This window comes from Heterodontus francisci, chromosome 7 (assembly GCF_036365525.1).
Source record: "Heterodontus francisci isolate sHetFra1 chromosome 7, sHetFra1.hap1, whole genome shotgun sequence".
NCBI lineage: Eukaryota > Metazoa > Chordata > Chondrichthyes > Heterodontiformes > Heterodontidae > Heterodontus > Heterodontus francisci.
In genome coordinates, this window is record NC_090377.1 from 15,243,848 (window position 1) to 15,267,913 (window position 24,066).

Genomic DNA, 24,066 nt, shown 5'->3' on the forward strand with positions numbered 1-24,066 from the left:
TTCTTGCCCATTCACTTAGCCATGGCTTAAAGCCTCCTTGCATCCTCCTCAAAACTTGCACTCCCACTAGTTTTGTGTCATCAGCAAACTTGGAAATATTACATTTTGTCCTCACATCTAAATCATTTATATAGATTGTGAACAACTGTGGCTCCAGCACTGATCCTTAAGGTACACCACTAGTAACAGAATGACCCATTTATTTCTAACCTCTGTTACTGTCTGTTAACCAATTCTCAGTCCATGCCATTACATTATCCCCAATCCCATGTGCTCTAATTTTGTTTACTAACCACCTGTGTGGGACCTTATGAAATACCTCCTGAAAGTCCAAATACACCACATCCACATGCAGGTACAGCAAGCAATCAGGAAGGCAAATGGTTTGTTAGCCTTTATTACAAAGTGATTAGAGTATAAGAGTAAAGAGTTATATAAGGCCTTGGTGTCGTTTCCTCCCAAATCTGTTCCCATCTTTCTGGGAGCTCTATGTTTGAATCCCTCCAATCAGGTTTCCGCCCCTGCCACAGAAACGAAACAGGTCTTATCAAAGTCAAAAATGACTTCCTATGTGACTGTGACAAAGGTAACCTGTCCCTCCTCGTCCTTCTTGACCTGTCTGCAACCTTTGACATGGTTGACCATACCATCCTGCCTCTCCACTGTCGTCCAACTGGGTGGGACTGCTGTCACCTGGTTCCATTCTTATCTCTCTAATCGGAGCCAGAGAATCAGTTGCAATGGCTTCTATCTTGCTCCCGCACTGTTACCTCTGGTGTCCCCCAAGGATCTACCCTTGCCCCCTCCTATTTCTCATCTACATGCTGCCCTGCAATGGCATCATCCAAAGCACAGCATTGGTTTTCACGTGTACGCTGACGACACTAAGCTCTACCTCACCACCACCTCTCGATGACTCCACTGTTGTTAAGCTATCAGACTGTTTATTTGACATCCAGTACTGGATGAGCAAAATTTCCTCCCAATTAAATATTGGGAAGACTAAAACCATCGTTTTTGGTTCCTGCTTCAAACTCTGTTCCTTAGTCACCCACTCCATTCCTGTCCCTGGCAACAGTCTGAGATTAAGCCAGTCTGTTCGCAACCTTGATGTCACATTTGACCCAGAGATGAACTTCTGACCTCATATTCGGACAATTTCCACCTCCGTGACTTCACCCCTGTTTCATCTCATCTGTTTCTGAAACCTTCATTTATGCCTTCGTTAGCTCTCGACTTGACTATTCCAGTGCACTCCTGGCTGGTCTCCCATATTCTGCTCTCCGTGAACTTGATGTTGTCCATAATTCTGCTGCCTTTGTTTTAACTCGCACCAAATCCCATTCACCTATTACCCTGAACTCACTGACTTATGTTAGCTCCCGTTCAAGCAACTTTTTGATTTTAAAATTCTCATCCTTGTTTTCAAATCCCTCCATGGCCTCGCCCTTCCCTATCTCTGTAATTTCCTCCAGCCCCACAACCGTCGGAGATATCTGTGCTCCTCTAATTCTGGCCTCTTGAGCATCCCTGATTTTAATTACTCTACCATTGGTCGTCGTGGCTTCAGTTGTCAAGGGCCCAAGCTCTGGAATACCCTCTCTACACCTCTCTGCCTCGCCATCTCACTTTTCTCCTTTAAGACACTCCTTAAAACCTACTTCTTTGACCAAGCTTTTGGTCATCTGAACTAATATCTCCTTAAGTGGCTCAGTGTCATATTTTGTTTTATAATGATGCTGTGAAGCACCTTGGGATGTTTTATTATGTTAAAGGCACTGTATAAATACAAGTGGTGGTGGCAGTGGCAGTGATCCCCTAGCTGGGGAATCAGGAAAGTGGGATCACGGTCTCAGAATAAGGTGTCAGCCATGTAGGACTGAGATGAGGAGAAATTTCTTCACTGAATGGGTTGTGCATCTTTGAAATTCTCTCGCCCAGCAGGTTCTGGATGCTAAGTCATTGAGTATATTTGAGACAGAGATGTCTAGATTTTTAGAGTCTAAAGACTTAGAGTCTTATTAAATGACAGAGCAGACTTGAGGAGATGTATGGTCTACTGCTCCTAACACGTTCTAAATATGTGCAGGGGTTTGGGGAAACAGCAAGGGAAGTTGGACTAAAAATAACTCTTTCAAAGAGCCATAATGGTCCAAATGTAAGACTTTATGAACTGTCTTTTTTATCTTGAGAAAAGGTGATAAAAGAATAGAACAATTTACTGGGTAAAGTAGTGAAATGAAAATCTTTAGAGGAATCAGTGTGGATGGATGCTAGGCTGGGTGAGTTGAAACTCTGGATCGATGAATGACTTTGTTGGATTCAGCGGCCTTTTCTCATCATTGTTTTTTATTTCTTACTGTTTTAAGTTTAAGCGATCTAACTTAAAATAAAAGTATAAATCTTGGCATTTTTAGAGGTTCGACAGAGCTGCATGCTTGATCCAAGCAGCATGGAGAGCATATCAGACAAGAAAGCGGGTGAAGTATCTTCCGAAAGCAGTGACAACTTTGCAAAGGAGTTTCAGGTAAAGCTTTTGATTCTTTCTGTGCCTTATTTAAAAACAGATGTATTACCTGTAAATCCAAAGGAAAGGATATTGCACATCTTCTTCGCTGCACCATTGGCAGCTGTACCTTCACCCGCCTAGGCCCTAACCTCTGGAATTTCCTCCCCAAACCTCTCTGCCCCTCTCTCCTCCTTTAAGATGTGCCTTAAAACCTACTTCTATGACCAAGCATTTGGTCACCTGTCCTAATCACTCCCTATGTGGGTTGGTGAAAAATTTTGTTTGATAACCCTCCTGTGGAAGTGCCTTGGGATGTTTGATTGTATTAAAGGCACTACATAAAAGTTGTTGTTGACATTGTAGCATGGACTGCAGCAATTTACAATGGTGAAGTTGTCCGTGGTAAGTCAGTTATGTGCTGTTTTACAAGGTGGAATTTCCTGCTTACGTCTTTTTTAATATTCTAAAAAATGACAGCTACAGCACACATTTTCTGTCAGTCACACTGTGTTTCACTCATTTCTGTGTCACATTATTATAGGCAAATTTATTTAGCATAGGTAATTTCTTCCAACTGATTGGCTCATATGAATTTTTGTAAATCACCAATTTGTCGTAACTACCTAGATTTTAACCTCAATACATTTTGGCATGTTTTTGACTGAGGGATGCATATAAGCCATTTTAAAAGTGAAATCTATATTTAATAATAAAGCACCATCACAACCTATTTAAAGCCTCAACAGTCTTATTAAACTGATACGTATATTTATGTATACTGAACCTCAAATGCTTGTTACTTAACAACAATTGTACTTTATGCTTTAAGCTGACATAAATTCACCTCACCAGTAAAACAATACATCTTCATTATGCCGTACGATACTTCTGTCCTTGTTACACATAGTTTCATTTAATTTAGAAAACATCAATGTCACAGGATGTGCACCAACATTAATCACACACCAGATCCCACATGTTATTGCAGATGCAAAAGTACTTTTTTTTAAAAAAAACAGAAAGCCAATCATTATCCCAGAACTTGAAACTTATAAGCATGTTCTAATTTACTGTCATCAAACAACAATTAAATTCCAGTTGACCTGAATCTCTGTTCACTTAACAACAGTTTGCCTTTGCGGTGTTTATAAAAACAGTTCCACCATAAGCAGCAACATGTGCATTTCATGGTGCCTAACTCCTGTCCTTATAAAACAGAGTATTGTCTAAGTTACCATGGGGAAAGCCACATTAAATCCACTAGTGTTTGAGTTGTTTTGTGGGCAGTTGTGAGCAATGTAACAGCACAACTGTATATGATTTCCCCTTTCACTGTGTGCCGTGAGCCACAGGATTTGCTTTGAGGAGTCACTGCTCACTTACTAGTATCCACTGACTTACCCACCAGTAGGCTGATGCATATAAATCTGGCACAGGTCAACTTTTCGATGCATTTCTGCCAGTAGATTTGGTGAAGATATCGTAAAACTTACATCAGGCATTAAAATAGGCAATAGACATGGAGGTAAGTACAGATTAAAATTATCAGGGTCAGAGTGACCTCCTGGACTAGTTTCTATTGCCTAAGGGGGTCAGAGAGGAATTTCCCACATTTCCCCCCACCATTTGGCCTGGATATTACCTATTTTTTCCCCTCTTGCAGGAGATCAAATGGTTTTAGATCGGGTCGGGGCTGTATATATATGTGATGTAGCTATCACAATATGGATGGACCAGAGGGTCTTTGTCTGTCATTGTTCATATGTTTGTTACATCTTATGGAAAGAAGCAGGATAAGGAGGTCACTGAGATTTTTAACTGCACAGAGTATTTGTATCTGCTTAGTTCATCAAGGAGTCTGGTTGCTGGATGAAGGCAGCAGGCAGTAGAGAAGAAGGAAAAATAAATGATTGAGAAGAATCTTTGGGGATAGAAACACGACTAAGCAAGAGGAAAGATGAGAGACAGCTAAGAAAGAGGGCCATTAGAGGAACAGCGATGAGAAGCAAGGAGAGAAGAGAGACCTGGGTCATCGAGGAATAGGAGACGAGGCAGAGAGAGAGACAGGAGACATAGAAAATTATCAGTCAATGCAGCAAATAAGCACTGAACATCGACCTTACATTCATTCACTGCCATTTTAATTCTGTAGGTAGGATATTCAGAACAAAAAAATTTCTAAAAACAAAGACTTGCATTTCTTTAGCGCCTTTCATGATCTCAGGACATCCCAAAGCCAATGAAATACTTTTGAAGTGCAGTCACAATTGTACTGTATGAAATTCTACATTTCATATATGAAAAAAAATAGCCAAATGTTAAAGTAGGTGCAAAAGTAACTTTTCTAAAGGCCATTATAAAGTGAGGAGGAAAAACAGGAAGCTTTTTATTTTACACAAAGGGTAGAGGAAATCTGAAACTCTATCATCTGTAAGCTGTGGATGCTGGTGTCAATGGAACTGTTTAAGACTTAGATCAATAGATTTTTGTTAGGTAAGGGATATGGAAAAATGGTGAGAAAATAAAATTAACATACAATGATCTATTAGACTGGTGGAACAGGCTTGAGGGACTGAATGACCTACTCCTATGTTCCTTGCACTCTGTGACATATTTAGTATCTGTATGGAACTCTGGCTATGTTTGGGGAGAATTGATTGTTATCACATGAAATGCTTCTTAGGGCAAAACGCGAACAGGAAATGCAACGGCTGGAGAAAAAGAGAGAGGAGGAGGAGCTTAAACGGCAGCTACAGCTTCGGCGGCATCGAGCTCTACGAGAGTTTCGACAGCGGCAACTGAGCTTACTGGAAATCGTCCCCGCAAGTAAATGACTTTTCAAAAATTTGGTGCCTTTGTCCTTATTCTCCTGCGGGCCAAAACGGCTTAAGCTTGCAACCTCTTTCTTCCTTCAGAACCCTCTTTAAAAAAAAAACCTGTTGATCTGTTCAGTTTCTTCTCTCCTTTAAACATTTTGGTCACCTGCTTGCCACCTTCCTTTGGTTGTTGTGTTTGCTGATCTGCATTGTCCCTCAGTCCGGCAATGCCTCTATTAAAATTCTCATCCTTGTTTTCAACCCCCTCCATGGCCTCACCACCTCCCTATCTCTACAACCTCCTCCAGCCCCACAACCCTCTCATATCTCTGTGCTCCTTCAATTTTGTCCTCTTGCGCATTCCCACTTTCCATCTCTCTACCACTGGCGGCTATGCCTTCAGCTGAGTAGGCCGTAAAATCTGGCATTTTCTCCTTAAACCTCTTTATTTCTCCATCTTTCTCTCCTCCTGTAAGATGGTGAGGACTGGAAGCTTGATTTTCATGGATACGAGGTGTTCAGAAAAGATAGGGAAGGAGAGAAGGGAGTTGGGATGGCAGTACAGATTAGGGAAGACATTGTTGTGTTGGAAGGGAGGGTGTCCTTAAGGAAGCAAGGACAGAATCTATTTGGTTAGAGTTGAGAAGCAAAAAAGGTATGATCACGCTACTGAGTGTATTCTATAGGCCCTCAAATAGTGAGAGAGATAGAGGAAGAAATCTGCAAGAACTGTCAAATGGTGACATTGGGGGACTTTAATTACTTAAATATCTAAAGGGATAATGTTATGGTAAAGGGAAAGGACGGGAAGGAATTTCTTGGTCCAATTCAGAAGGAGGCATTGCTGGATCTGGTGCTGGGGAATGAAATGGACCAAATGTCTGTGGGAGAACACTTGGGTAAGAGTCATCACTGTATCATCAGCTTTAAATTAGTAATAGAGAAGAGCAAGGAACAATCTAAAGTAGAACTTCTACATTGGAAGAGGACTAACTTCAATGGAATGAGAAGGGATCTAGCCAAGGTAAAATGGAGTCCAGGTTTGACAGGAAAAACTGTAAGGAACAATAATGGCCTGCTACCGGACCTGATGACATATGTTGGGATTCGGGTGGGGTCGGGTCCTACTTCCGGGTCTGACGTTCGGGCTGGGGTCGGGCCGGGCTGGATCGGACACCTCCTATCACCACCTCAGGTAAGTGACTCTAATGTTAATTTACTTTTTGGACTTTAAAAGTGGTTTTGTTACAGTTATTTTAAGCTTGTGCAGGTAAGGAACAAAGTGAAAGTGGGAAGGTAGGTTAACTGATGGTCAGATCGGGTTGGGCGCGGGAAAAATGGAAGGACTCGGGCTGGGTCAGGCTCAGGGTCAGATGGGGTTCTGTTGGGCTCAGGTTGGGTGTGATTTGCAGACTCGAGCAGGCCTTTAAGGAACAATGGGTGATATTTAAGCAAGAAATGTTTCAGGTACAGGCTAGGTACTTTCCAACCAGGGCAAAACGTAAGGGATCCAAATGCAGGTCTCCTTGGATGATAGGGAGATAAAGAATATGATGAAACTGTTATGACCAGGTGAGGAAGACGTCTAGGGGTCCCTCTCAGCCTTCACCTGGTCTTACCATAACAGGGTTTAATTTTAAGCACACCGTGTTTTTAGCTCCCCCTTGGTGAATCCTTGTTGACCGCTTTCCAATTAAAAGGCAAAGAAACCAGCGCAAACAGGTTTTCTTAGGTTTAAAGAAAAGAAGGTTGAGATTTATTAAACTTAAACTTTAATTTGGTTTATGCCTATGGATACACGATGCGCCCACACTAGCATGCATATGCAATACACACATGCAAATAGAGACAGAAAAGAGCAGAAGAAATAAAGTGAAAAAAGTTTGAGGCAATATCTGAAGAGTTTTTATTACGATTCTTCGAGTTCACTGTCGAGTCTTTGATTATAGGTAGATCTTGCTTTTCGTTGGGGCCTAGTATTCTTCTTGAACCTTGTTTGCTGTAGAAGATTTTTCTCTCTTGGGGTTCATGTGTCTTCAGTGGATTCAGAGGCTTGTGAAAAAGAGATGGGAGCAGACAGGAGACGTCGTCTCAGTCCAGGAGCAAACAGTCCTCCTGAGTTCAAACTCTCTGTGGCTAGTTCAAAAGAAAACCCTGGAACAGCCAGTTAGTCATGTGACTAGCTGGTCTAACCAGTCTTGGCCCTTGTGGATTGGATCCTCCTTAGCAGGCCTTGGAATGCACTTCCTCACTTTCGATGTCTGTTAGTATGTAAATGTTTTTTTTCCAGCCATGGCTGATCTGTTTAACAAGTAATTTCCTCGCTCCAACAACAGTTAAAAATCAATGTTCATGACAAAATTGATGGGTCTCGTTTTTGGCAGGTAGGAGCCTAGAATGACAAAACAAAAAAGATGATGCATGTCAAGTGAATTCTTCAGGTCAAAAACAGTAAGTTGAGAGGGAAAGTGAAGAGGAAAATAAGACCATCAAAGAGAGAATATGAGAATCGAATGGCAGTTAACATAAAAGGGAACACAAAAATCTTCTCTCCTTTAAACTTTTTGGTCACCTGCTTGCAACCTTCCTTTGGCTGTTGTGTTCGCTGACCTGCATTGTCTCCCAGTCGAGCAATGCCTCTAATAAAATTTTCATCCTTGTTCTCAGACCCCCCCCCCACCATGGCCTCACCTCCTCCCTATCTCTGCAACCTCCCCCACCCCCACAACCCTCTCACATCTCTGTTGTACTCCAATTCTGGCCTATTGCGCATTCCCACTTTCCATTGCTCTACCATTGGTGGCTATGTAAGTAGTGTCATGTTAGGCCCCCACCTGCCAAGAATGAAGCACATTAATTTTGTCATGAACATTGATTTTAAACTGTTACTGGAGTGAAGAAGGACCTGTTAAACAGATCAGCCGTGGTTGGAAAAGACATCTGCATATTAACACACTGTTTGGAAGGACAAAGCAGCCATTCCCTGACGCATTCAACCCGCAGTGGACTTTTGATCACCAGATGTTGAAGGTGGGGGAGCTCACATTCCAGGTTGGCTGCTAAGATGGCCAAATACACCAACGAACATGGTCAAACCAGCTAGTCACATGACTAACCTGCTGGGAAACCTGAGTATTTTGAATTTGTACAAACAGTTTGGGCGGAAAGTCTGTTTGCTCCTGCACTGAGAAGATCTCTCTCCTGTCTGCTGCCATCTCTTTCTCACAAGCCTCTGCAGACACATGAACCCCAAGAGAGACAAGTCTCCAACAGCGAACAAGGTTTAAGAAGAATACTGGGCTCCAACGAAAAGCAAGATCTACCTACAATCAAGGACTCTACAGTGAGCTCGAAGAACAGTAATTACAACTCTTCAGATATTGCCTCAAACCTTTCCACTTTATTTTTCTTCTCTTTTCTGTCTCTATTTGCATGTGTGTATCGCGTATGCATGCGTCGTGTCTCTGTAGGCGTTAACCGAATTAGAGTTTAAGCTTCTTTAAATATAAGAAAGCCTCTTTGTGCTGGTTTCTTTACCTTATAATTGGAAAGTGGTAAACAAGAATTCACCAAGGGGGAGCTAAAAATACGGTGTATTTAAAATTAAACCCTGTTACGGTAAGACCATGTAAAGGCTGAGAGGCGCAGTGGTTAGCACCGCAGCCTCACAGCTCCAGCGACTTGGGTTCGGTTCTGCGTATTGCCTGTGCGGAGTTTGCAAGTTCTCCCTGTGACCCCGTGGGTTTCCGCTGGGTGCTCCAGTTTCCTCCCACAGCCAAAACCTTGCAGGTTGATAGGTAAATTGGCCATTGTAAATTGCCCCTAGTGTAGATAGGTGGTAGGAGAATGGTAGGGAATATGGGATTAATGTAGGATTGGTATAGATGGGTGGTTGTTGGTCGGCACAGACTCAGTGGGCCGAAGGGCCTGTTACAGTGCTGTATCTTTCTTTGACCCCTAAACACCTTTCTCACCTGGTCATAACAGTAGTAAGTGGGTAGTAAGAGGCAGAGTGGGCCTATTAGGGACAAAAAGGGTGGTGTATGCTTTGAGGTGCAGGGCAAAGCTCGAATACTTAATGACTACTTTGTATTGATGTTTACTAAGTACGATCATGCTGACAAAATATCAATAGAAGCGGAGATGGTTGAGGTAATGGTTGGGGTGAAAATCGATAGGCAAGATGTACTGGAAAAGCTGGCTGTGTTTAGAGTGGATAAGTTGCCTCCTCCAAATGGCTTGCATCCCAAGTTGCTAAGGGAAGTGGGAGTGGAAATAGCAGAATGGCTTGTCATAATCTTCTAATATTCCCTCGATACAGGGGTCAGAGGATGGAGGGTGGCAAATGTGACACCCTTATTCAAGGAAGGGTGTAAGGACTACATAACTACAGGCCAGTCAGTTTAAAATCAGTAGTGAGTAAGGTTTTAGAAACAATAATCAGGGAAAAAATTAGCAGGCACTTGGAGAGGTTTGAGTGAATTAAGCAGAGCCAGTATGAAGTTACAAAATGCAGATTGTGTTTGACTAATTTAATTGAATTTTTTGATGATGTAACAACGACGGTTGTTAAAAGGAAATCAATGGATGTTGTCTGTGTGGATTTTAAGAACGTGTTTGACAAAGTGCCACATAAAAGGCTGGTTAACAAAATTGAGGCTCATGGAATAGTGCAGTCAGTGTCAGCTTGGATAAAGAATTGGCTTAAGAACAGAAAACAGTGAGTTGTGGTAAATGGTTGTTGTTCAGCCTGAAGGATGATAGACACTGGTGTTCCCCAAGGGTCAGTGCTAGGATAACTGCTTTTTTGATATATATAAATGACTTGGATATTGGATACTTGGATACAGAGTAAAATTTCAAAATTTGTCGATGATACCAAACTTGGATGTGGGGCAGACAGTGAGCATGATACCAATTGACTGTAACAGGACATAGATAGGCTAGCAGAATGGGCAGACACATGGCAGATGGAATTTAATACAGAGAAGATTTGCAGGTTGATAGGTAAATTGGCCATTATAAATTGCCCCGAGTATAGGTAGGTGGTAGGGAAATATAGGGACGGGTGGGGATGTGGTAGGAATATGGGATTAGTGTAGGATTAGTATAAATGGGTGGTTGATGGTTGGCACAGATTCGGTGGGCCGAAGGGCCTGTTTCAGTGCTGTATCTCTAAAAGTGTGAGGTGATGCACTTTGGCAGAAGGGATCAGGCGAGGCAATGTATACTTAACAGAACAGTTCTAAAGAGTGTGCAGGGACAGCAGGACTTGGAGGTTCATATGCATAGATCTTTGAAGGTGGCAGGACATATTGAGAGAGAAGTGAGCAAAGCATATGGTGACTTGGGTTTCATAAATAGGAAGTATTGAGTGCAAAAGTAGGGACATTATGCTGAACCTTGAGAAAGCTCTGGTTAGGCCACAACTAGAGTATTGTGTCCAGTTCTGGTCAGCACACTTTAGGAAGAATGTGAAGATCCTCGAGAGTTGCAGAGGAGATTTACCAGAATGGCTCGAAGGATGAGGGTTCTTGGCTACAAGGTTAGGTTGGAGAGCTGGTGTTGTTCTCCTTGGAGAAAAGGAGGTTGCGAGGAGATTTGATAGAGGTGTACAAGATTATGAAAGGTTTATACAAGGTAGACAAAGAAAAGCTGTTCCCATTAGCTGATGGTACAAGGGTGAGGAGACAGAGATTTACGATTTTGGGCAAGAGGAGGGTGGGATATGAGGAAGAACATTTTTACGCAGTGAGTGGTAATCACCTGGAACTCACTGCCTACAAGGGTGGGGGAAGTGGAGATAATGATTTCAAAAGGATGTTGGATGGAAACTTGAGGGAACTAAATATGCAGTGCTACGGGGATCGAGCCAGGGAATGGAACTGAATGGATTGCTCTACACGGACTCGATGGGCTGAATGGCATCCTTCTGTGCTGTTATGACTGTAGGCTCCTAAAATCCTAACTCTTCAACCAAGCTTTTGGTCACCTTCCCCAATATCTCTCTATGTAGCCTGCTGTCAGATGTTGTCTGATAATCTCCTGTGAAGTGCCTTAGGACATTTTACTGCATTAAAGGCTCTGTGTAAATAAATGCAAGTTGTTATTGTTGTAACGTTCTCTGAGCTATTGTTCTGCATGAGCGGCACTATGTAAAGGTAAATTGTTGTCCTTTGGGAGGGTCACTGAACAGTATGGCTCTTTAGAATCCCTTTCAGCTGGGAGACAACAAGTCACACACACATTTCTAAAAGTAAATCAGGCAGAATATTTTCGGCAAAGGGTCACCTATTTGCATGACAAGTTACAAAGGCAGGCAATTGAAACAAGCCAGGTAAATGAGTTCAGGTAAATTTTCATGAATTCAAAGTTACAAGCTCCCTTGGGTTCTGGAACAATGCAGGGTACTTCAGATACATACATTGGGATCTTAGCTCAGGGCTCTTCATTGCCATTGAGACATTGAGCAATGCTGAAGCTGGGTTACTACTCGGCAGAGGAGATTGTTTAATGTTATTGCAACTCTTTGACCAGTCTTGGAACAGGCTATATCTTTATGATGTGTAATTTTAAGGATTCTTTGCTGTTTTTAGCATTTTTATAGCGGAGATCAAATTGTTGGGACAGTCTTTGTATTTAGAAAATGGCCAATGGTATCGGGCAAGATTTGAAAACAGTATTGTGCCACATGATTTTAAACTGTCATGAATTTTTCAACATCCTGGTAACTGTTCCTGACCCACTGCCTGCAACTGGCAGGCATATCAACTACACCTCGCGCACACATCACACATCAACCACCTAGATCGTGTTCCACGCCCAGCTACTGTCGGGGTGGGGGGTGGGGAAAGCAAATAAATTGGCTGACCGTCAAACCCCAGTGACCCAGCCAAAATGCAACAGGGCCAATGCAACAGGCAAGGACAACAGCATGCACTAGAACATTGGAACTAATCCTCAGGATCATCCACGGACCCGGGCACTTAGTAAAACACTCTCACTACCACAATGCACCGCGTGCACTGTATTATTTACTTAACATAGCCAGTGTGTTTTAATTAATTGACTGTTTTATCAAAAATTGCAGTGACATCAAGATTATTTCACTGCATGTTACAGGGCAATGTTATATATTACATGTTCCTACTCATTTATTGTTCAGTAATATTTTGATCTGATCATTGCCTTGATCTTGTACTTTTTGGAGGTTCATTATAAAACTATCCAGAATGCCTTGTACTAGTGATTTTTTGCTGCCCCCGATTCTGTTTAATCCTCTAATGTATAGTATAATACATGTCATCCTGTGTAGGTGAGATGGGCAAACACCTGCAGGAAGAGAGAGAGCGGTCAGCACTGCTGATTCAGAAGGTGTGGCATGGGCACAGGCAGAGGAAGGCCTTTAACAAACAGAAGCAGGCCCTTAAGGAATTCAGGGCAGCTATTACTGTCCAGAGAGCTGTGAGTGTTTTCCCGATATGTTGAAATTTAAAACTTTGGGGGGAAAAAAGTACAGAATCGTAATATGAAACAGTTGTTGGAGTGACTGGCACATGCACCATTTTACCTCCAGGATCTGCACTGAAGAGATCTGGAGAGACCAAGAAATGGGGGTAACAAAGAAGCTGGCTTATTCAGAAATGTTTTGCAAAACATTGGATAATGTACACTCAGGAAAATTATATGGCATATTTAATTTAAAATCAAAAATGACTATTTAGACCAGTGGAATGATTGAATATATATGATCCCCTCAAAACAAATGGGAGGGATTTTTCATAAATGATGCTCAGCTTGGGTGTCCTATTTTGTGACTCTTAATTCAAGTACAGAATTTTTTTTTTAAGAATCTTGTCCAATGGAAGCACATTTCAGGAATTTAATGTTGTTTATCTTGAATTGTTATTGGGTGAGAGATGGGGCATTAATCTCAATTAATTAAGTTGTAGAACTAAAATTTCAAAAAAGCTTCATGAAATGTTTTTCTGGTTGCAGGTCTTGAAGTTCTTAAAAAAGCGTCGAAACTTGAGATCATGTATCACATCCTGGCAAGGTCCAACGGGTCTCTCAGATACACGGAGACTAGAACTCCGTGCTAAAGTAGATGAGTATGTCAAGCTTCATCCAGTGAGTATATTGCACCAGAGCTGTGGCCTGATCTCCCGACAGTCATTTCTAAATCTGGATTTCACATTTTCAAATGTGAAAATGTATGAAACGAGAAAAGGCCTTTTGGTCCATCAAACCTGCCCTATCCAGCATCACAGAATCATAGAATGGTGACAGCACTGAAGGAGGCCATCTGTGCTGGCTCTCAATAGGAGCAACTCAGCTAGTCTCACTTCCCAGCCTTTCCCCTGTAGCCCTGCAAATCTTTTCTCTTCAGTTAAATTATCCAATTCCCTTTCAAAAGTCATGATTGAATCTGCCTCTACCACACTCTCAAGCAGTGCATTTCAGATCCTAACCACTTACTGAGGAACAAAAAGGTTTTCCTCCTGTCGTCTCGAGTTCTTTTGCCAATCACCTTAAATTAATGTCCTTTGTTCTCAACTTTTCTGCCAATGGGAACAGTTTCTCCCTACCTACTCTGTCCAGACCCCTCATGATTTTACACACCTCTATCAAATCTCCTCTCAACCTTCTCTGAAGAGAACCGTCCCAGCTTCTCCAATCTCTTGACATAACTTGCCCCTCATCCCCGGAACCATTCTTGTAAATCTTATTGCACCCTTTCTAATGTCTTCAGATCCTTCCTAAAGTATAGTGCCCAGAATTACTTGGACACAATACTCCAAACCAGTGTTTTATAAAGACTCATCATAACTTCCCTCCTTTTGTACTCTATTCCTCTATTTATAAAGGTCAGGATCCCGTCTGCCTTATTAACTACTTTATCAACCTGACCTGCCAGATTCAGCAATTTATGCACATATGCCCCAGGTCCTTCCGCTCCTGCACCCCCTTTAGAATTGTATCCTTTATTTTGTATTGCCGTTCCTTGTTGTTCTTAGCAAAATGTATCACTTTACACTTCTCTGCATTAAATTTCATCTGCCACGTGTCTGCCCTTTCCACCAGCCTGCCTATATTCTCTTGAAGTCTATCACTATCCTCTTTACAGTTCACAATACTTGCAATACTGTCTGATTATTCTCTAATGAATTCCCTCCCACACCATCTGTTGATCATCTGCTTCATCAAACATAAATTCCATTGAGGAAAAATAAGTAGTGATATTAATAACCTCTACATCCTTCAGTCCACCTTTAATAGTCATAGAGAGATACAGCACTGAAACTGGCCCTTCGGCCCACCGAGTCTGTGCTGACCAACAACCATCCATTTATACTAACCCTACATTAATCCCATATTCCCTACCACATCCCCACAATCCTCCTACTACCTACCTACACTAGGGGCAATTTACAATGGCCAATTTACCTATCAACCTGCAAGTCTTTGGCTGTGGGAGAAAACCAGAGCGGAAACCCACACGGTCACAGGGAGAACTTGCAAACTCCTTCTTAGAAACAGGTTAATCCCAAAAGGCCCGAGTTTAGATGATTTCAAAGACCGTTTCCGGTATGGTTTAGCTAACCGAGATCATACATACAGGAGCCTGAGAGTTGCAAATGAAAATTTCAGGTTCAGAGAGATCTTGAAAGACTCATATTCACCACTATTGTAGACTGTGTTATAGTACCTAGCATTTAAACGATCCTTTCATTTTTCTTATCCAATTTTGCGTCAGTAAAATTTACCAGCCTTACGTCAGTGGTAGGGAAATTATTTTAGAGGATTCTTCGGGACAGGATTTACTCCCATTTGGAAACAAATGAACTTATTAGCGAGAGGCAGCATGGTTTTGTGAAGGGGAGGTCGTGTCTCACTAACTTGATTTGAGTTTTTTGAGGAAGTGACGAAGGTGATTAATGAAGGAAGGGCAGTGGATTAGAATTAGATTAGAACATTACAGCGTAGTACAGGCCCTTCGGCCCTCGATGTTGCGCCGACCTGTGAAACCATCTGACCTACACTATTCCATTTTCATCCATATGTCTATCCAATGACCATTTAAATGCCCTTAAAGTTGGCGAGTCTACTACTGTTGCAGGCAGGGCGTTCCACGCCCCTACTACTCTCTGAGTAAAGAAACTACCTCTAACATTTGTCCTATATCTATCACCCCTCAACTTAAAGCTATGTCCCCTCGTGTTTGCCATCACCATCCGAGGAAAAAGACTCTCACTATCCACCCTATCTAACCCTCTGATTATCTTATATGTCTCTATTAAGTCACCTCTCCTCCTCCTTCTCTCCAACGAAAACAACCTCAAGTCCCTCAGCCTTTCCTCGTAAGACCTTCCCTCCATACCAGGCAACATCCTAGTAAATCTCCTCTGCACCCTTTCCAAAGCTTCCACATCCTTCCTATAATGCGGTGACCAGAACTGCACGCAATACTCCAGGTGCGGTCTCACCAGAGTTTTGTACAGCTGCAGCATGACCTCGTGGCTCCGAAACCCGATCCCCCACTAATAAAAGCTAACACACCATATGCCTTCTTAACAGCCCTATTAACCTGGGTAGCAACGTTCAGGGATTTATGTACCTGGACACCAAGATCTCTCTGTTCATCTACACTACCAAGAATCTTCCCATTAGCCCAGTACTCTGCATTCCTGTTACTCCTTCCAAAGTGAATCACCTCACACTTTTCCGCATTAAACTCCATTTGCCATCTCTCAGCCCAGCTCTGCAGCCTATCTATGTCCCTCTGTACCCTACAACATCCTTCGGCACTATCCACAACTCCACCGACCTTCGTGTCATCCGCAAATTTACTAACCCACCCTTCTACACCCTCTTCCAGGTCATTTATAAAAATGACAAACAGCAGTGGCCCCAAAACAGATCCTTGCGGTACACCACTAGTAACTAAACTCCAGGATGAACATTTACCATCAACCACCACCCTCTGTCTTCTTTCAGCGAGCCAATTTCTGATCCAAAGCTCTAAATCACCTTCAACCCCATACTTCCGTATTTTCTGCAATAGCCTACCGTGGGGAACCTTATCAAACGCCTTACTGAAATCCATATACACCACATCCACTGCTTTACCCTCATCCACCTGTTTGGTCACCTTCTCGAAAAACTCAATAAGGTTTGTGAGGCACGACCTACCCTTCACAAAACCGTGCTGACTATCGCTAATGAACTTATTCTTTTCAAGATGATTATAAATCCTGTCTTTTATAACCTTTTCCAACATTTTACCCACAACCGAAGTAAGGCTCACAGGTCTAGAATTACCAGGGCTGTCTCTACTCCCCTTCTTGAACAAGGGGACAACATTTGCTATCCTCCAGTCTTCCGGCACTATTCCTGTCGACAATGACGACATAAGGATCAAGGACAAAGGCTCTGCAATCTCCTCCCTGGCTTCCCAGAGAATCCTAGGATAAATCCCATCTGGCCCTGGGGACTTATCTATTTTCACACTTTACAAAATTGCTAACACCTCCTCCTTGTGAACCTCAATCCCATCTAGCCTAGTAGTCTGAATCTCAGTATTCTCCTCGACAACATTTTCTTTCTCTACTGCAAATACTGACGAAAAATATTCATTTAACGCTTCCCCTATCTCCTCTGATTCCACACACAACTTCCCACTACTATCCTTGATTGGCCCTAATCTAACTCTAGTCATTCTTTTATTCCTGATATACCTATAGAAAGCCTTAGGGTTTTCCTTGATCCTATCCACCAATGACTTCTCGTGTCCTCTTCTTAGCTCTCCCTTTCGATCCTTCCTGGCTAGCTTGTAACTCTCAAGCGCCCTAACTGAGCCTTCACGTCTCATCCTAACATAAGCCTTCTTCTTCCTTTTGACAAGCGCTTCAACTTCTTTAGTAAACCACAGCTCCCTCGCTCGACAACTTCCTCCCTGCCTGACAGGTACATACTTATCAAGGACACACAGTAGCTGCTCCTTGAATAAGCTCCACATTTCGATTGTGCCCATCCCTGCAGTTTCCTTCCCCATCCTACGCATCCTAAATCTTGCCTAATCGCATCATAATTTCCTTTCCCCCAGCTATAATTCTTGCCCTGCGGTATATACCTGTCCCTGCCCATCGCTAAGGTAAACCTAACCGAATTGTGATCACTATCACCAAAGTGCTCACCTACATCTAAATCTAACACCTGGCCGGGTTCATCACCCAGGACCAAATCCAATGTGGCATCGCCCCTGGTTGGCCTGTCTACATACTGTGTCAGAAAACCCTCCTGCACACACTGGTCAAAAACTGACCCATCTAAAGTACTCGAACTATAGTATTTCCAGTCAATATTTGGAAAGTTAAAGTCCCCCATAACAACTACCCTGTTACTCTCGCCCCTGTCGAGAATCATCTTCGCTATCCTTTCCTCTACATCTCTGGAACTATTCGGAGGTCTATAGAAGACTCCCAACAGGGTGACCTCTCCTCTCCTGTTTCTAACCTCGGCCCATACTACCTCAGTAGACGAGTCCTCAAACGTCCTTTCTGCCGCTGTAATACTCTCCTTGATTAACAATGCCACACCCCCTCCTCTTTTACCATCTTCTCTGTTCTTACTGAAACATCTAAATCCCGGAACCTGCAACATCCATTCCTGCCCCTGCTCTACCCATGTCTCTGAAATGGCCACTACATCGAGATCCCAGGTACCAACCCATGCTGCAAGCTCACCCACCTTATTCCGGATGCTCCTGGTGTTGAAGTAGACACACTTTAAACCAAGTTCTTGCTTGCCAGTGCCCTCTTGCGTCCTTGTAACCTTATCCCTGACCTCACTACTCTCAACATCCTGTACACTGGAACTACAATTTAGGTTCCCATTCCCCTGCTGAATTAGTTTAAACCCCCCCAAAGAGCACTAGCAAATCTCGCCCCCCAGGATATTGGTACCCCTCTGGTTCAGGTGCAGACCATCCTGTTTGTAGAGGTCCCACCTACCCCAGAAACAGCCCCAATTATCCAGGAAACCAAAACCCTCCCTCCTACACCATCCCTGCAGCCACGTGTTCAACTCCTCTCTCTCCCTATTCCTCGCTTCGCTATCACGTGGCACGGGCAACAACCCAGAGATAACAACTCTGTTTGTTCTCGCTCTAAGCTTCCACCCTAGCTCCCTGAATTTCTGCCTTAAATCCCCATCTCTCTTTCTACCTATGTCGTTGGTGCCTATGTGGACCACGACTTGGGGCTGCTTCCCCTCCCCCTTAAGGATCCGAAAAACACGATCCGAGACATCACGAACCCTGGCACCTGGGAGGCAACACACCAACCGTGAGTCTCTCTCGTTCCCACAGAACCTCCTATCTGTTCCCCTAACAATGGAGTCCCCAATGACTAATGCTTTGCTCCTCTTCCCCCTTCCCTTCTGAGCAACAGGGACAGACTCTGTGCCAGAGACCTGTACCCCATTGCTTACCCCTGGTAAGTCGTCCCCCGCAACAGTATCCAAAACGGTATACCTGTTGTTGGGGGAAACGGCCACAGGGGATCCCTGCACTGCCTGCTGGTTCCCTCTCCTTCCCCTGACGGTAACCCATCTACCTACTTCTTTTACCTGAGGTGTGACTACCTCCCCATAACTCCTCTCAATAACCCCCTCCGCCTCCCGAATGATCCGAAGTTCATCCAGCTCCAGCTCCAGTTCCCTAACGCGGTTCTCGAGGAGCTGGAGTTGGGTGCACTTTCCGCAGATGCAGTCAGCAGGGACACTCTTGGCGACTCTTACCTCCCACATTCTGCAGGAGGAACATACAACTGCCTTATCCTCCATTCCCACTATTCTAAATTCCCAACAAATCTACTGAAAAACCCCCCCAAAAAAAGTCAAAACTTGTAAGCTTAGCAATCTGACGGACCAGAACTTTTAAAATAAAAAGCTTACCTTATCAACACACCATGACTTGCCAATTTTTATACTCTATGCCCCGACCGATGAAGGCAAGCATGCTGTATGCCTTCTTGACTACCTTATCCACCTGCGTTGCCACTTTCAGAGAGTAGCAGTGGAAGGGTGCTTTTCTGAATGGAGGGCTGTGACTAGTGGTGTTCTGCAGGGATCAGTGCTGGGACCTTTGCTGTTTGTAGTATATATAAATGATTTGGAGGAAAATATAGCTGGTCTGATTAGTTTGCGGACGACACAAAGGTTGGTGGAGTTGCGGATAGTGATGAGGATTGTCAGAGGATACAGCAGGATATAGAGCAGGATGGAGACTTGGGCGGAGAAATGGCAGATGGAGTTTAATCCGGACAAATGTGAGGTAATGCATTTTGGAAGATCTAATACAGGTGGGAAGTAAATGGCAGAACCCTTAGGAGTATTGACAGGCAGAGAGATCTGGGCGTACAGGTCCACAAGTCACTGAAAGTGGCAACGCAGGTGGATAAGGTAGTCAAGAAGGTATACGGCATGCTTGCCTTCATCGGTCGGGGCATAGAGTATAAAAATTGGCAAGTCATGCTGCAGCTGTACAGAACTTTAGTTAGGTCGCACTTAGAATATTGCATGCAATTCTGGTCGCCACACTACCAGAAGGACGTGGAGGCTTTGGAGAGGGTACAGAGACGTTTACCAGGATGTTGCCTGGTCTGGAGGGCATTAGCTATGAGGAGAAGTTGGATAAACTCGGATTGTTTTCACTGGAACGACAGAGGTGGAGGGGCGACATGATAGAGGTTTACAAAGTTATGAGTGGCATGGAGAGAGTGGATAGTCAGAAGCTTTTTCCCAGAGTGGAAGAGTCAGTTACTAGGGGACATAGGTTTAAGGTACGAGGGGCAAAGTTTAGAGGGGATGTGCGAGGCAAGTTCTTTACACAGAGGGTGGTGAGTGCCTGGAACTTGCTGCCGGCGGAGGTGGTGGAAGCAGGTACGATAGCGACGTTTAAGAGACATCTTGACAAATACATGAATAGGATGGGAATAGAGGGATATGGTCCCCAGAAGTGCAGAAAGTTTTAGAATAGACAGGCATCAAGATCGGTGCAGGCTTGGAGGGCCGAATGGCCTGTTCCTGTGCTGTACTGTTCTTTGTTCTTTATTGTTCATTATTATAATTGCATTCCAAAACTAATTTTTATGAAACTGTCTCAAATGTCTTGTGTTTCTTTAAATGCTGGCTTTGCATTAACTAATAATTGGATCTGCAGTGCATATTGTCTCGGTCAACATCAGCTGCTGTTATCAGATACCACATCCTCTATCATCTGGGGAGCCCCATAACTGCCCAAACCCCAGCTAGTGTGACACAAGGACCAGAACAATAGGACCCTCTGCTATGTGTACTGGATAATAATGTAAGACTGTCAAAACTGGATGCAACATTTTAACCCATCTCTCCTCTCAGGTACCGCAAGTGTCCAAGGAGAGAACGAACGAACGGCATTCTCAGGCTCAGGAGATGTTGGGTCATTACCTCATGAGAAGAAACTTTGAGCGAAAGTCTGAGCAGCGGCAGGAGGCGCTGCTTGCCCAGATCAACACAGACATTGAACTGCTGATGAGTAAGTCGGCTATGGGCTACCTGTTAACCCTTTGAGCAGCGAGTGTCCTTTCAAAATGCACACATTGGGCGCAGTTACCTCCTGAGCACTACCTCAAGCCTGGACTTGGGATAGGCCAAGGGTCAGTTCTCCTGGATGTCCCCTCAAATCAGAGAACAAAAGAACATGTGGCAGGGGAGAATGTAAATTTGCAATGCAGGTTGCATTGAGCTGAGTGGGTAAGTGCTGGATGGTTCTATGAATATGTCTTCATCCAGCTGCCTGGTTGTGCCCTGTCAGAAGGCACTCAATCAAGCAAGTAAACTTAAATGACAGTACAACCCAAAGACTTGAGCCTCTGGCCTTGTGACTGGGGCTCAATCATTCTACCAGCCGGAACTGATGCCACTTGAAGCCCTTTGTTTAAAATCCATAAGTCAACCGTCAGATTAGATTTATATCACAGAGAACGTGCAGGAGATTTCCTTTATTTGACTGCTTCTGCAATACCAGCCATATTCCTGACCCACTTCCACACTACTGCTTCATTGTCCTCCTCATTACCCTTACTGCCATGTCACAGCGATTTATTGTCAGCAAATAGCAGCTTAAAAATGCCTCTGTGAGTTTGTTTTTATTAAACTGCCTGTAGTCGGTGCTTGTACCAAATTACAAACGTCTGGGTGGGTTTTAAGTAGTCCTGAAGTAAAATAAAGAAATGGTGCAAGCTGGAAAATCTGAAATGAAAAGAAAACGTGAGGAGTGGAAAGCCAGGCAGGCTTGGAAAGGAAAAGGCCTCTGGGCCACACTTTCACAGCATTAAGATAAAAAAATTAAATGGTGGGTGTGACCTATTTGTAGATTTAATTATGCTCGGGGGGCAAGTTTGAGTTGGCCTTAGTGCAGGGATTGGCCAGTATATGCACATCAAAATGACAGGCAAAGTTTGAGGTCTGAGAAGGGGTTCAACCCAAAATGCTAACCTGTCTTCCTCATTCCATCTGAACTTTTCAGGACTGAGATGAGGAGAAATTTGTTCACCCAGAGAGTGGTGAGCATGTGGAATTTGCTACCATAGAAAGCATTTGAGGCCAAAACATTGTATGCTTTCCAGAAGGAGTTAGATATAGCTCTTAGGTCTAAAGGGATCAAAGGGTATGGGGCAAAAGCGGGAACAGGTTACTGAGTTGGATGATCAGCCATGATCATAATGAATGGCGGAGCAGGCTCCAAGGGCCGAATGGCCTACTCCTGCTCCTATTTTCTATGTTTCTATGATGGATCTGCAGTACATCTTCAGCTCTGACGTTCTACTGGTGTTCCCAAACCGGACAATTCGAATCATTGCCTTGTGTAGTCGCCTGCATTCCTATTTTTTTTAAACTGGCTTTTTTGTTTGATTACATCCAGATGCTCCATGCCTGAAGGAGGCCACAAAGAAGGATACAGAGGTGTTTAGCAGCAGGTCCGCTCCTGTCGCAGCCAGAGCCAGGCAGTCCCACAACACCATGTTGCAGTTCACACGGGGGCCCTGGTGGAAGAAATTGGGAGACGAGTTCCAGGATCCTGAAATGATCTACACCGAGGACATGGATTTTGATCTTGTGCTGTGATATAGGGGTCAATGTCATAAAAACACTGGCAGGGATGTGGGGAAGTGACAGGTGCATGGTCCACGAATTCATGATGTGTGTGGCTGACAGGCCAGACTCCTTTTCGATAGAGTGTCTTCATAACATCAGCACTTGTGTGCTTTCTTTGGGTGCGTTTGTGAAGAGCCACAGGAAGGAAGGATAGCGCTTGCTTTTATACAGTGTTTTTTTTTTTGAAGTGTGGTTGCTGTAGGAAAAGTGGCAACCAATTTCTCTAAATCAAAATCAAATCAAATTTGCACGTAGCAAGATCCCAAAGCGAGCAATGTGATGAATCACCAGTTTTTCTATTTTACTGGTGTTGGTTGAGTGATAAATGTTAACCAGGAGAACTCCCCTGCTCCTCTTCTGCCAGTGGCATGAGATTTTTTTTTTTTTTTAACATTCATCCAAACTGGCAGCTAGGGACTTGGTTCCTCAAGGTCCTACAAGCTCAACAAGATAAATCTGGGTTAAGTTGTTTTCCTGGTGTTGCCTGAGGGATAAGTGTTGATCGCTAGTGTTGGTATGGGGGAGACTGAGCTTTAAGCAAAGACTGGAGAAAGTAGGATATTTCAGCCCCAAAAGGCCACTGAGGGGACCTGTTAGAGTTCCACAAGATAGCACACAGTGCAGCTAAGGCAAATGCAGGACACTACTTCAAGGTAAAACACATGCTGAGGATTCATACAAATAAAAGGCAAAACTTGATCTGGTAGCAGAATGTTTCAAACAAAGAGTGATAAACGTCTGAAGTGGACTTCCAGGTGGGATAGTGGAACCAAAAACCTTGAATAATTTAAGGAATTGGGTGCCGTAATCAGGGAAATATATACTTTTTTCCGGATGGGTCCACTATGAACGGCTGAGTGGTTTCACGCATCCATATGGTATTTTGTATCTTAATTTTTTTTTTTAAGTTAATTTATTAAACTTCAGTCTGTTTTTCCTACCTGTGCTGGTTCTGAGTTTATTTGATAGAATACCCTGGAGTGTGTTTTCAGGTCTATCAGGAAGCTCTATTGAAAACGCTTCAAAAGGTTCACCCAGGAAACATTCAATCCCCGCAGCAATTTACTTATCTACTTTTGTATGTGAGCAAAGCGCAAGTTATCTTGAAATTAGGTGTTACACTAGTTCCCTGGTGGACGGAACATTCTGGGAGGCAAATCAGTTCCCAGGTCCTTGCCAGTGCTTGATACATTTTAACCTTGCAGCTGAAAGGTGTGGGAGAGAGGGAACAATCCCACTGATATCTCCCTCTCCCTTTTTGTATGGCAGAGGGGGGCAGGACTCCTTTACTTGGTGCCTGCACCTTCTTAACATTAGCCCTGTTCCAGATCGCTCCTGCCAGAAGAATTGGGTGTGCAGCTTATCCCCAATTCTGCCAATCCTCCAACTGATCAGCCACTAGGGTTTCTGCCTAGGCTGGGCTACCCCTAGACTCCTCAGCTCGTCACAGCTTAGATCAAGAACTGAAGCAACAAAGGGAGGATTTGAATATACTCCACCCAACTCAGCATTACAGTATCACCATGACGTATATCAGCCATT

General features: G+C 43.6%; 1 protein-coding gene across 1 annotated transcript in view; it reads left to right on the forward strand.

Moving 5' to 3' along the window:
- Nucleotides 1-23,464, forward strand: part of iqcb1 (IQ motif containing B1) — a 59,562-nt gene extending 36,098 nt beyond the window's left edge. Inside the window, exons 9-14 of the mRNA XM_068034828.1 lie at nucleotides 2,418-2,527; nucleotides 5,193-5,335; nucleotides 12,641-12,789; nucleotides 13,324-13,455; nucleotides 20,746-20,902; nucleotides 22,292-23,464. Coding sequence (XP_067890929.1) covers nucleotides 2,418-2,527; nucleotides 5,193-5,335; nucleotides 12,641-12,789; nucleotides 13,324-13,455; nucleotides 20,746-20,902; nucleotides 22,292-22,494 — 894 coding nt within the window. The 3' untranslated portion in view covers nucleotides 22,495-23,464. The remainder of the gene's footprint in view (nucleotides 1-2,417; nucleotides 2,528-5,192; nucleotides 5,336-12,640; nucleotides 12,790-13,323; nucleotides 13,456-20,745; nucleotides 20,903-22,291) is intronic.
- The last annotated feature ends 602 nt before the right edge of the window (nucleotides 23,465-24,066 follow it).